Genomic DNA, 12500 nt, shown 5'->3' with positions numbered 1-12500 from the left:
ATTTTCCACTGATGACATCAAATCTTGTGAAACTAGAACAGAACTATACACACAAGATGGCAGTGAACACGATCGCTAATATGGCTATTTGAACAAAGGATATAAGCTAGACCATTACAAGAAACAAACTGTTTAACAATGTAAAAGAAAAAAAAACGTAATAGACAAAAAACTTATCTCCGTGGTCAAGGTACACTGAGCGGGAGGCTATTTGTTCGCGGTGAAAATGGTACAAGCGTGAGGCCATTTGTTCGCTGTGCAAATGTTTTTACTTTGTCTTCAGAAGATTCCAATATAGCGTCCATTTGTTTGTGGAGTTATTTTCTTTGTCGCTGTCATCTTTAAAGCAGTTCTCAATAAGGTACCCGCTGCTTATTAAAGAATTAGTGTTTTGACTTGTATCACTTTCAATAGTTGCGTCCATTTCAGTTACATTCGAGTATATTCTTTTTTCATTCAGTTCGCGGAACGACCCGTTTCGAAGCTGACGCTTGACATCTTTTAGTGTGGGTCTACCGCGAAAAGCGTATGCCTTTCTTTGTATGCGCTTTGAGCGCCCCAAGAAATCGATTGAGCCAACGCAATGCCGATCTTCAGTAATCCAAACAACGCATCACAGAGCTCTTCATGATCTCGGATTACGTGGGTTTGCTTTAAAAAACCAAAGTAAACAGCGCCACGTGGCTTCTATTGTGCATTACCCAATCAAAACACCGCCACGTGCTTTCTATTGTGCATTGTCCAATCAAACACGGCCACGTTTTTCTATTGTGCATTTTGCTGCACAGGAAAAAAAAACTGAAATCTAACGTCTTTTATAACTCGAGCCCCTACGGGGCCTGAGTAAATACTGGGTGCTTACCATTTAGCCAAACAATCCGGATGGAATGATCGTTGCACAAAGGTAAGCGATTTTCCGAATTTAATGACCAACTGGATGAGAATGGCGCTTATCATTTACTACAAAGCATTCCATTCCTCATATTTACTCGATCTTCTGAGAAAGGGCCTGGAAATGGAACGATTCTCACAAATGGTAAGAGCATTTCGCGAATTCCCTTCCGAACGGAAAAAGAGGACCACCTCTGGAGGTCGTCCACAATTTTCGAAAAGATTTTCCGAGAAATTGGCTTTCCATTTGACCTCAAACCGAAATTTTCGGATTTTTTGGCTAAATGGTAAGCACCCACTACCCTGGATGCCAGAGGTTCTATATTTCTTTCGCGAGGAGCGAGCGGTTAAAACGGAGAGGCGAAAAATACGAACCTCTGGTCACGGCGGTTTAGAATCTCATTTCCATTATTTTCGATTATGAACACGGTCGCTGATTGGTTTTCATAGTCAGTGCCACTTCTTTCCGAGTAAAAACAATCTAGCACTCAATTTCAGTGGTTGAACGGCGATAGTGCACCCCAATGGCCACAAGACCGGTTTCAAGCTCAAGGAGTGCTACGAAAACAAAACTGGCGCTGGAAGGCTGTGAACTCGAGCGAGTATTTAAAGGTTTGCACAGAACAATACACAGTAAATTCTGGATTTTCGGAGATTTTAGAATTGAAACGTGTTCAGGAATTTCATCAAGCGTGAGGATGTGTTTGTGGTCCTGCCAAATGAATGCCGCAAATCTTTGACATTTCAACTTGTGCTGAAAGTTTGTTCGTATTTCAGGGGCACCCAACGAATCTGTTCCTCATATTATCTGTTCCCCAGAGGAATCTTGCTGGCTGGCAAAAATACAGGTGTTTCGATGAGCTGGCTGGGAAATTTCGTTATTGATAGAGGTTTTGCCTGGGAATTACTGATTTTTTCTAGCATTTCAACCCGAGCTGGCTGTAGAAACTCTGAAGAATGAGGACGACTAAAAAAAAAAAAAAAAAAAAGAACCCCTTCGACGGCTGGTCAGAGTGATTTGCGCTTGCGGAAAAAACCTGTTTTGTCCCGGTTTTGTCGCTTTCCCTGGCTGGGAAATTAATTTGATCAGCTGGCTGGGAAACCAACCAATTTTATCTAGCTGGCTGGGAAATTTCTTGTGTGTCTTGCTGGGAAAAAGGAACAGATAATGTTTTCCCAGCAACACTGAAAAACACCTGAAAATGCCTTAATACCATTTATTAACATTAACTGGGGTATAATAATACATTTTACAACAAATTGGTCGTTGGGTGCCCCTGGTATTTGCATGATCGTGGATTCATTGTCCAAAAGATGCTATCGTAGTCGTTATTTGTCCCTTGAATGCCTTGATTGATTCGCATATCCTAGAGCTGAAAGAAAATCCGAAAACCGTAAACACTTAAAATATCGTGTTTCGAGTAAGAAACTAGTCACGCGCGAGAAAACCATCAGTAATTAGTTTGTGTTTTCATGTCGCTTTTGATTGGTTGCTGCACGATGGAACTGTCAAAATCAAACGTTCTTTTCCCAAAGGACTTGAATTGGGTACAACATTGACATCACTGTAGAAAACCAGTTTGGCAAAATAATCTCATTCCGAATTTGCATGGAAGTGAGATTAAAAACCGCCGTGACCAGAGGTTCGTATTTTTCGCCTCTCCGTTTTAACCGCTCGCTCCTGATATTCAACTACTTTGCTGATGTCATCTACAGATGCAAATGAACCAATCAAACAGAATTTTTTGTTTCATTTAACCAATCACAAAAAGACTGAAAAAGTGTCTTGTTTTGTAAGAGGTCCAACTCTTGACTGAAATGAACCAATCAGGAAAGTAGAGGTGAAATTTGGATCCTAACTTTCACAGATTTCACTTTGTGAAAAATTTTAATACTAGTAACCACACCACATGGGGGTGCCATAAAGGGTAGTAAAGAAAGTAGTTGCCCTTCGGGGAAGACAACAAAATATTTTGAAAGTTTGTAAATAATATTTCAACTTTTACTTTTTAATTGCTTTCTAAAACTATTATCAATATAAAACCAAAGATTTGTCATAATGCATGCTCAGAAATTGTTTGCAAGTAATAGTTTATACTCTGAGGATTCTTGGTAAAATTTGTAAAAGTAGTTGTGGTTTAATTAAAATTTTGAGATGAAGTGTTTTGTGTCTGTGCATGAATTGCCTCAATTTGTCGTGTCACGCGACACTCCCCACTTCTTCATTTTAAAATACTAAAACCGGAAAGAAACTCCGCCTTTAGTATTAAATTTATTGCTTTTGTCATTTTAACCCGAAGGTTAACTTGAATACATCCTAACTAGACCCTTCGTGAGGGTACACTGGGTTGCCAGTGGTACGTGCAGCGTTCCTGGCAATTTTTTTCAAGTTGGGGGGTCATTAAGACCATTTAAGGGGTCACCCAGAAGTCATACCAGCAGAGGCCCTTTGGCTCACAGGTCCTCACACGTTCGTACGACGAAACAGATCCTTTTCTGAGGTTAAAAACCTGGCCACCGGCCTCTTAATTAATCATTTGCCAGAAAGAAGAAATTGCTGTCCTTTTTAGAAAAAATAGACACGCATTGCTTACGTGTGGTAGTGAAGAAACACAGCGATTTATTCCATAATGTCAACTGAGCTGTGTGTTGTCTTCCAGGAGATTCAAGTTGTCCTTGCGTAACATGTAGCACTAACAGTGCACGATATTGTTTTGGTAATGTCTATCATGGTAGAAGTCTTGGGTAAATAGCCTGAGAAGACATGTGGTTACTAGCAAAGTACTGAACCCAGAAAGATTGAAGAAAATAGATGCGAAGTGAGAAACATTGACTTCTGGGTTGAGATGTTGATAATTTTCAAGTTCCCTCACAGCTTCTTTTCAGCGAGGTTAGTATCTGGATGGGTGACCTAAGACATATACCCGTTCGTAAAACAGAAGCATTGGACCGAAAATACTATTAACGCTAACAATTGTGAACTCAGCAAGGTACAGATTTTGTTAGCTTGCTTTGTGCAAAAACAAATATTGATGCAAAAGTAAATAAATATTGATACACAGTTTTTAGAAAGAGCAGAAGGAAGTTTCCAGGACGGTCGCTCGAGAATAGCATATTTACGACACGAAAACAACATTAATTTTGAACCGTCAATATAGAATATAAAAAGTTACGATCACCGACAAACATTTTGGGAGATTTTTGCTACATTCAGTTTTTGTTATTGTACTTTTGGCTCCACAAATAAATCGAAAAATCGAAAGCGACATCGCCGGAATTCAGCGGGCGCCGTGATTAAGTTACCGCGGCATGTTTACTCGCCAAACAGTGAAGCATCTGTGTGAAATGATGGCAAGATACCGGGTTTTCGTAAGTTTCTTTTTCTGTTAAGTGTTATAAAGTTGGACAATAAATGAGCGAATTCAAAACAAAGATCACAATCGCCCACCATTGTTTCTGCAAAGTCAAAAATTTACTCTCCAAAACGTGGTTATTTATCACCAGGTAATTCCATCATTTTGGAAATAGCAGCTACTTTATTATTCATCGGCGTCACAATTTTTTGCTAATTTTGGGACTCATTTTGTTGAAACTCAAGCACGCTTCCAACAGACCTGTTTATTTTCGTGAACCCCTCCTGCTTACAGAGCAATACTAAAAATATCCTCCCGTATCACATTTCAACCTTAAGCTCGAAAATTCAATACACAACATGATATTATAATTCACAAAGGCAGAAAATATCACAGAATCCTTTTCCAGCGAAATATTTTATTGAAACAAACAACATACTTGCTATTAGAGGCAAAAACCTCTTCCTATTTCACTGCGTGCACTCAATCGTGTCAAATTACCATGTACTTCAGGTTCAAACCCTTTCCTGAAGAACCTTCTCCTTGAACAATGATGCACAAAATAGTCGACAAGCTTTGTTTCAAATAATTCTTGACTGTCATATTTCCATTTCTTTTTACCTGACTTTCTTGAACCCATATGTTACCAGATAATTTTCCATTTGGTTTCAATGTTGTACATAACACTACACTCGTGATAAAATATTGCAAATACAGCTCACTTTGATTTCGGCTCGACGGTCGAAAAATTGTTGTCGAAGTCCATTACTCGTCGCTTTTAAGATTCCAGATCATCATCGCCTGTCTTTTGATCCAATTGACGTTCCCTTCTTGAGCTCCATGAGAGCATATTTTGTTGAAAGATGCACTAAAACGTCATTTCGCCTTGCAATGACTTTCGACGCCATTAAGGGAATAACATGACTTTTTGAGGGAATATTGTTTATTTGCGCCCTTGTAGTGTCATTTGTAATTGTAAGTGTTGATTGAACAAGCAATTAAAGAATCAACTCAGTCCAGTGAACTTATTTAAAATTACCGAAAAAATGCGTAAAATCGTCTATAAATAATAGGCATATCACAAAGTTAAACTTAAAAATGTCTATGCTGGTAACAGAATCATCACAAAGTTAACGGAAACTGTAGGGCTGTAGGGCTGATAATGCATTAGCAGCCCGCTGTCAGTCCTTTGCGGCCCGCTGAGCGTGTGTTTTGAAGAGGCTGATTTTCTATTTGGCCGCGTATATTGATAATAATGCTGGTTAACGAGAATACTGAAACTCACGAGGCAGAATGTATATTTATATTTAATTAAGTTAGCACAACAGAAAGACGCTAACCTCATTTTGACACGAAAATGCTTTACTATTGCCATAAAAACTATCCAGTTAAGCTCGCATAAAACATGATTTGAGGCAGAAAACCCCTTCCTATTTCATTACGTGCGTGAAGAGAAAAAACTCAATCGTGTCAAGTATGCGAAATATTACAACAAACTAAAATTTCAGGATCAAACCGTTTCCATGAAGAACCTTTTCCTTGAATAATGAAGCACAAAATAGACGGCAAGCTTTCTTTCAAATAATTCTTGGCTGTCATATTTCCAATTATTTTTTTACCTGAAGACTGTGCAGAGTTGATCACAGATCCACTTGAGGTGTTCGATTCGTTCTCTGTCTTTGTTGAACCCATAAGTTACCAGAGAATTTTCCATTTGGTTTCAGTGTTCTACATAACAGCACACTTGGTAAAACATTAGAAAGGCAGCTCACTTTGATTTCGGCTCGATGGGCGACAGATTGTTGTCGAAGTCCATTACTCGTCGCTTTTAAGATTCCACCGCTTGTCTTGTTCAGTATCCAACCGACTTGCCATTATTGAGCTTCATAAGGGTATATTTTGTTCAAAGATCCACTAAAACACCATTCGCGTTACCTGACTTTCGACGCCATTGCCGGTTAAGTTAATTGTTCTACTGTGTCCACCAGAGGAATCTACGCATTTCCCACTACCCTCTCGATCCTAAGAAAATACGCGCAGAAGGCTCTATGCACAAAGACACCACTTAGAAGGGGAGTGATAGGCAAGACTTTTACCGACACGGAAAAAAAAAAATAAAAAAATTAAAACAAACAAATGAAACGCAGATCCCGACTGGGTTTGCCATACTGGCAACCCAGTAATAACGCGTAAGAGGGAAAAAGACCCCAAACACTAGCTCCGGATTTCAATTACCTCTTTGCATGCAAGCGAGGCTGTGATGTAGCACCTTTATCCCTCCCACGATAGGAAGAGTTGTGACTTTACAGTTTACAGAGAAAAACGCAGGAAATTCGAATTTTTTTGTTATCTTCGTTTTTCTTTTCGGCCGGATTCTGCAATCTTATGACTTAAAGCCCGCCGCACACGGTGAGTAAAGAGCTGAGCAAACTGCCTCGCGAGGCGGTTTGCTCAGCCGTTTCCTCAAGTGTGCGGCGGGCTCTATGTTCCGAGCGAAAAAATCATTCCCGAATACAAATCCCCTCCCCACCCCCCAGTATACGACTTAGAAGAAGGCACAGACCCATGCACCCCAGTAACATAAAATCGCAGGACTTCAGTCTTGAGATAGATTATCGCGGCTTAAATGGAATGTCAACTTTCCAGCAAGGAGCAAAATGTTACTTTCTCGTGTTTCTTTAATTTTCGATAGTCTGGAGTCCTCTTCATAATATTTTTGTCGTTGTTTATTCGCCCTTGTGTAAATCGAACAGTCCGGTGCTCTTCAGAGAAAAATAAGAAGCAGATGGACTCGGAAAGCCATGTTGGAATAGAGCTCCAGCAAGAAAACAAGATGCTCAAGAAATCATTATTTGGCAAAGTAGTTCTCGGAATAACAGGAGCCACAGCACTTGGAATTGTTCTTGGCACTGCACCGTTTGTCACGCCTGCTCTGAGAAAAATTTGCCTTCCTTATGTGCCAGCGACAGAGAGACAAGTTACTAATATTATAAAGATGGCAAAAACCTCTAAAAGGCAAGGATCGACGATGGTGGACTTAGGCAGTGGGGATGGCAGAGTGGCAAGTTTTAGTTTATTCCTCGTTTTAAAAGGGTAATAGGGCCTTTGCATGCACGAGTCTCGTGACCTTGTCGATCATTAAAAAATGTCGTGATACAAAATAGAGCGTGATGAAATTAACCGATGAAATTAACCGATGTAAAAAATACCATAATACTCTTTCTTTGCCCCTCCACACTTGGGACTTACAATGGTCCCAAGAGAAACTGGAAACAATGCTTATGCAAAATTTTGGATAGAAAACAAAGAGCACTATGGCATTTGAGGCCACTGACATTTAGGTGAGATATTTTACAGTGATTTTAATTAATGCTTAAAAAATTCATTGAGATTTATATGGAAAACAGCTGCTGGATTGCAAGCTTAAGACCATCCAGCGTTCAATTCCTTTACATTTTTCAAACTTTCAAACCGCTCTAAAATCTGACACACTTAAACGTCAGTATACGTTCCAACTCTCCCGGATTATCTGGGAGTTCCCCAGATACGGAACGAATCTCCCGGTCTCCCGTACGGGTCATTAAATCTCCCGGATAAAATTGACTCTGAACCTTTCACAGACGTTTCTCCATTCTAGACTCAAATTGCATCCCCAAGTTTAAAAAAAAATTGATTTTTTCAAACTCATTTCATTGTTTCTTAATGCACTTCTTCATCTCTGAGTTTCAAACACACGTTAATAGAACTAAACAAAATGACTTCCTTTAGCTATCATAACCGTATAACCGATTGTTTGATTGGATCTCCGATTAACAATAAAATAGCAATAAAAATTCTTGACATAAGTACCCTGTTTTCCCGCAAATTCACAATGACGGCAGAATATTCTTGTATTCTGAAGGAGCTGCTGGGGGATGGGTGGGTGCGTTTAAAAGGGGGGGGGGGAGGAGGGGAAGGGGGAGTGGGTAGGTTGATCGAGGGGGGAGGGGTGGGGAGACCAGCTGGAAAAAATCTCCAGATTTTAGATCTCCATAGGTTGGCATCTCTGCGTCAGTGGCCTCAAAATTGGCATTCTTATTAATTTTATCACGCTCTTTCCATTTCTGGCATCTATTTTGTACCAGGACCATTTTTATGATTGACAAGGTCATGCAAAGGCACACTGCAAAGGGCCTCCTCACCAATAAATACCGGTAAAAGGACGATGATGACGAAACGAGCCTTCTTACTTCAATTTTCTCAAATGACTGCAAAACCATTAATGATCATTTATTTTAACATTGATAATTATTATGTACTTGGATGTGGTTTTGTTTAAATAATTTTTGTGCTAACTTCAGCACATAAGAACATGGCATTGTTCTATTCCCAAAAATTGTGGTTGTGTCTGTTTGCAAATCCTATTACATAGTGTTTTAGCGTGTTTAAGTATTTTTCTTTTGAAGCTGGTACAACTTTAGAGCCCCTTGGTTAGGGTGAGTCTAATGGCTCGTGAACTGCCTATCAATGAACTTTGATTTTGAGTCTCTGGCAGGTATTTGCCGCTGCTAGACATGGTTACCAAGCTCATGGGTATGAACTGAATCATTGGCTGGTTTGGTATTCAAAACTACGGGCCAGGTTACAAGGACTGCATAAGAACGCCACATTTTCCAGAGCTGACTTGTGGAAGGTGAGAAATCCTCTTGACTCCAGGCATTTAAGTGGTCTTACCTAGAATCTGGCTGGCTATAGTGGAATTTCTTACTTGACAATAACCCTGTGAGACAATAAATTATTATTTTAAGAATCTTCTTCATGATAGTGTGTGTAGCAGGCGTTTCAGTACCAGCAATGATTTCGTCCATTCCAGCTGTGCCAAAGTCAGGGCAAAAACAAAGTTTGCAGGACAGCAGATGAGCGCAAAGAGAAGTTAAAAGCATGCAAAGCCAAATGGAAATGGTGACTTTTTTACCCTTGTAAAAGTAATAAATACGAAGTAGTAAAAAAATAATGATGTCATCTTTGCTTTGAAAAGAGGATTGGTTGTGTGAATTTTGTAACTTGTTCTGTAAGTGTTTTTAGACGAGACGTATGGTTTAACACCTTTGTTTTACAAGGCTAAAAGTCCAAGCAATTGTACATTGAAATTAAAAGTGCCACTACGATGAAAATTTTGCATGTCCTTTCTTTTTTAGATTTTGAAAATAGACGTACTAAATAGGTATCATGCCAATTCTTATCTCAAAATTCCCATGGAAAGTATGATTATTGTAACATAGTTTTTTGGTTTTCGCTGTTCGCCATTACTTGAACGGCAAATGACCATGAGCGAGGAAAAGGGTTGGGTCTAGCTGGATCGCCTGGGGTCTGACGTCATATGCACAACGCTCAAAATAAACGCGGCTAATTTCCCATGCCGTCTATGAGATGTGAGAGATCGCTGAGTTGCTTTTTGCTGATATTATATACATTACTCCTTGATCGACTTGTTCGCTTTGTCAAACGCCCACGAAGCGGTATGCGTATGACATCACGAGCCAAGTCTTGCGTGAAGACCACTTGCAAAATAATCGCAGGCTTCTCCGATGCCGTCCGAGTAATGGCGGACAGATTTTTAGCGGTTTTTGGCTGGCTATTTCCCGACTTATCTCGCTTCTATCGTTCCAAATTTAAATGCATTCTATTATTTTGAACATATTGACTTAATTGATGTTGAAAAATTTCGAAAAGAAAACCAAAAATTTTCGTCATAGCGGCACTTTAAGGCACCACGGTTTTCGTTTGTTTTGGTGAGGCTTGGGTTAAGGGGTAGTCTGATTCTCTTTCAATTCTTTTTGAGCCAACAAGTCAGTGGTATTTCTTTGGTACATTCCAAGAGGATATTATTGTTAGTGATCTTGTTCTTTTACTTACAGGTTAAACTCTCAAACTTTGACATTGTTGTGATATTTGGAGTTGCTGAGATGGTGAGAAACTCTTAAGATGTTACTATATACGTCATGTTTACGAGAGTTGTTTCTCCTTACCTCACCCAGTATGGACAGAAGTCCACAGTGACCAGAGGAATACAACTTTGATACGTTATTTGTTTTAGTTATTTTTACAGATCAGGTTACTTGAAGATTGATTTCTCAAACCTTATGTAATGATGTACCCTTAGGAGTGAGATAGGTCCTTCATGAGATATGAAAGGTACTAAAAAGCTCAATGGCCTGATTGATTTCTCAAACCCTATGTAATGATGTACCCTTAGGAGTGAGATAGGTCTTTCATGAGATATGAAAGGTACTAAAAAGCTCAATGGCCTGGTGTCCTTTAAATACTGGTGACATAGTTCTAGCATGGGAGTTGTATGCTCCAGTTTGTGGGCTCTTGGTATAGGTAATTTTGTCAAGACTCGCCTGGCTCTACAGCAAAGCTGTGAGTGTACACATAGCTTTATAAGAATAGGAACTAGATAGGGGTTGTGATGCTACATACTGGGACATACTTGACCACTCTCCCAGAGAGGCTTTTCAGAGAGACATAACAACACTGTGAGCAAGCAAGAATTTTTATCAGACTTTAAACATGTCAGCAGTTATTGAGAACTATCATGCAATTGCAAGCAAGGCCACCTACAGTGTATCACATTAGACTTGGTCCATTCTCTTTTTGGAACAGAGAGCATGTTCTTTAGTAAAATCCCACAATAAGCAACACATGAGCTTTATAAATGAAACAAGTTTTGTTGACTTTTGGCAAAAGACATATCTAGCCTTCTTAAGGTTAAATACTTTGCTCACACATTGGTACACACTCTACCAAGACATCTAACAGTACTATTTCTTCCTTGAATTACATTTTGACTGTATATTTCCACCCAATTCCCTGTTGGTGAAATAACACTTCAGGGATCCCTAGAAAGGATTAGTTGGAATGGTATCCACATGAGTAAGATGTTTAAACCACAAATCCATGTTACCCTTTTTACTACACAGATGCCTAAACTCCAAGAGAAATTAGATGTTGAGTTGAAAGATGATGCACAAGTTCTTGCATGTCGTTTCCCCTTACCAGACTGGATACCAGTGGAAGTTATTGAAGAAGGAATGGACAGTGTATGGCTGTATTGGAAAACTTCAGATGCCACAGAAAAGTGATGAAAAAACCAAAACAGTATCTAACAGTAACAGTATCTAGAATGCACAAGGACAAAGAATGACGTCAGTCAATTTTGTTCTGTCTTACTGTAGAGGCTGATAAGGTTCTCCTATCAGTAGACCAAATCTTGGTTCCCTTTAGTGTCTTATTCAAAATAATAATAATTAATGATAATAATAATAATATCATTAATTTTATATGCCACCTTTCCATACATGGTCTAAGCACTGACCAACAGAAGTTAAAAGCTTAAAAGTTTAAAGTTAAGAATTTTATTACATATACAATAAAAAACTTACCAGTAATTCGTTCAGAAACACCAACTGAAGGAAGTCGTGTAAACTATGCCACAGGTAACTGTTACATGTACATGTCATTGAACATACTTGAGTAAACGACTTCGTAAATCCTTAACCTGTTCATTCTTTGATGTTAGCATCTGTTTCATATTCCTGTACTGAGTTGCCTCATTAAATTTCTTGGCAAGATCCTGTAAAAATAATTTGAGAAACAGTTTCAAAGTTTTTCTGAAAACTTATGCTAGTGGTTTGCAGTACCACTTGTCCTATGCATACAAGTAGAAAGTGACATATCTTGGACAAAACCACTGAGTCATGTATTCAAATACTCTGTGGTTTGGCCATAGATAGAAGACAAGTTGATGTTTTGTAACTCAATAGAATGATATTCTTTTAACTGTGTTTAAATTGTGTTTAAATAATCGTTCTATCAGTGGAGTTCAATTTGTCATCATCTCGCACCATGTTACCCCTTATGATTGTCAGTAAAATTGAATATTTTGCAACCTCCCTGAATCTTTGTAATTACAGAGATTTACGGTAAATCTTGAGACCTGAGTGCTAAACTCAAAGCCCATCCACATTAAAAGTAAACCATATTTGAATGAATAATGTTACCAGTTTACAGAGTTAGTACAGTTACCTTTTCAGCCTCCTCAAGATCATGTTGAAGCTTTAATATTTCATGCTGCATAGTTAAAATACAAAGAAATTAGCAATTTAAATAATTTGTGCACAAATAACTTCAAGCTAAAAGAAGAGTCAAATTATAGATGTTTGTGCTGCAACTTCCTTAAAGTTAATATCAGCCCAGTAATGGTAGCCAATCTGA

The 12500-nt window shown here is 38.8% G+C and overlaps 1 protein-coding gene across 4 annotated transcripts; it reads left to right on the top strand.

Moving 5' to 3' along the window:
• The first annotated feature begins 6784 nt into the window (after positions 1–6784).
• On the top strand, positions 6785–12456 carry LOC137980062 (ATP synthase subunit C lysine N-methyltransferase-like). 4 transcript variants are annotated; one of them, XR_011118438.1, is made up of 6 exons: positions 6816–7305; positions 8779–8916; positions 9097–9185; positions 10142–10192; positions 10321–10418; positions 11207–11783. XR_011118438.1 is itself a non-coding variant. In XM_068827411.1 (5 exons), the coding sequence occupies exons 1-4, from the start codon at positions 7030–7032 to the stop codon at positions 10170–10172; spliced, it is 534 nt and encodes a 177-aa protein (XP_068683512.1). In that variant the 5' UTR covers positions 6875–7029; the 3' UTR covers positions 10173–10192; positions 11207–12456. The 4 variants fall into 4 exon arrangements, 2 of the variants coding, with proteins under 2 accessions (XP_068683511.1, XP_068683512.1); XR_011118439.1 differs by lacking the exon at positions 9097–9185 and having other exon boundaries at positions 6785–7305; positions 11207–12456; XM_068827411.1 differs by lacking the exon at positions 10321–10418 and having other exon boundaries at positions 6875–7305; positions 11207–12456.
• Positions 12457–12500: the final 44 nt, after the last annotated feature.

This window comes from Montipora foliosa, chromosome 12 (assembly GCF_036669935.1).
Source record: "Montipora foliosa isolate CH-2021 chromosome 12, ASM3666993v2, whole genome shotgun sequence".
NCBI classification, from domain to species: domain Eukaryota; kingdom Metazoa; phylum Cnidaria; class Anthozoa; order Scleractinia; family Acroporidae; genus Montipora; species Montipora foliosa.
This window is presented reverse-complemented; position numbering and strand designations above follow the sequence as displayed.

Bases quoted from the DNA above. Each gene is read 5' to 3' on its own strand.
- LOC137980062 (XM_068827410.1), top strand. From the start codon at position 7,030: ATGGACTCGGAAAGCCATGTTGGAATAGAGCTCCAGCAAGAAAACAAG. The intron at 7,306-8,778 runs GCAAGTTTTAGT...AGTCTCTGGCAG, and splicing joins GCAGTGGGGATGGCAGAGTG to GTATTTGCCGCTGCTAGACA. The intron at 10,193-11,206 runs GTGAGAAACTCT...TTTACTACACAG, and splicing joins TATTTGGAGTTGCTGAGATG to ATGCCTAAACTCCAAGAGAA.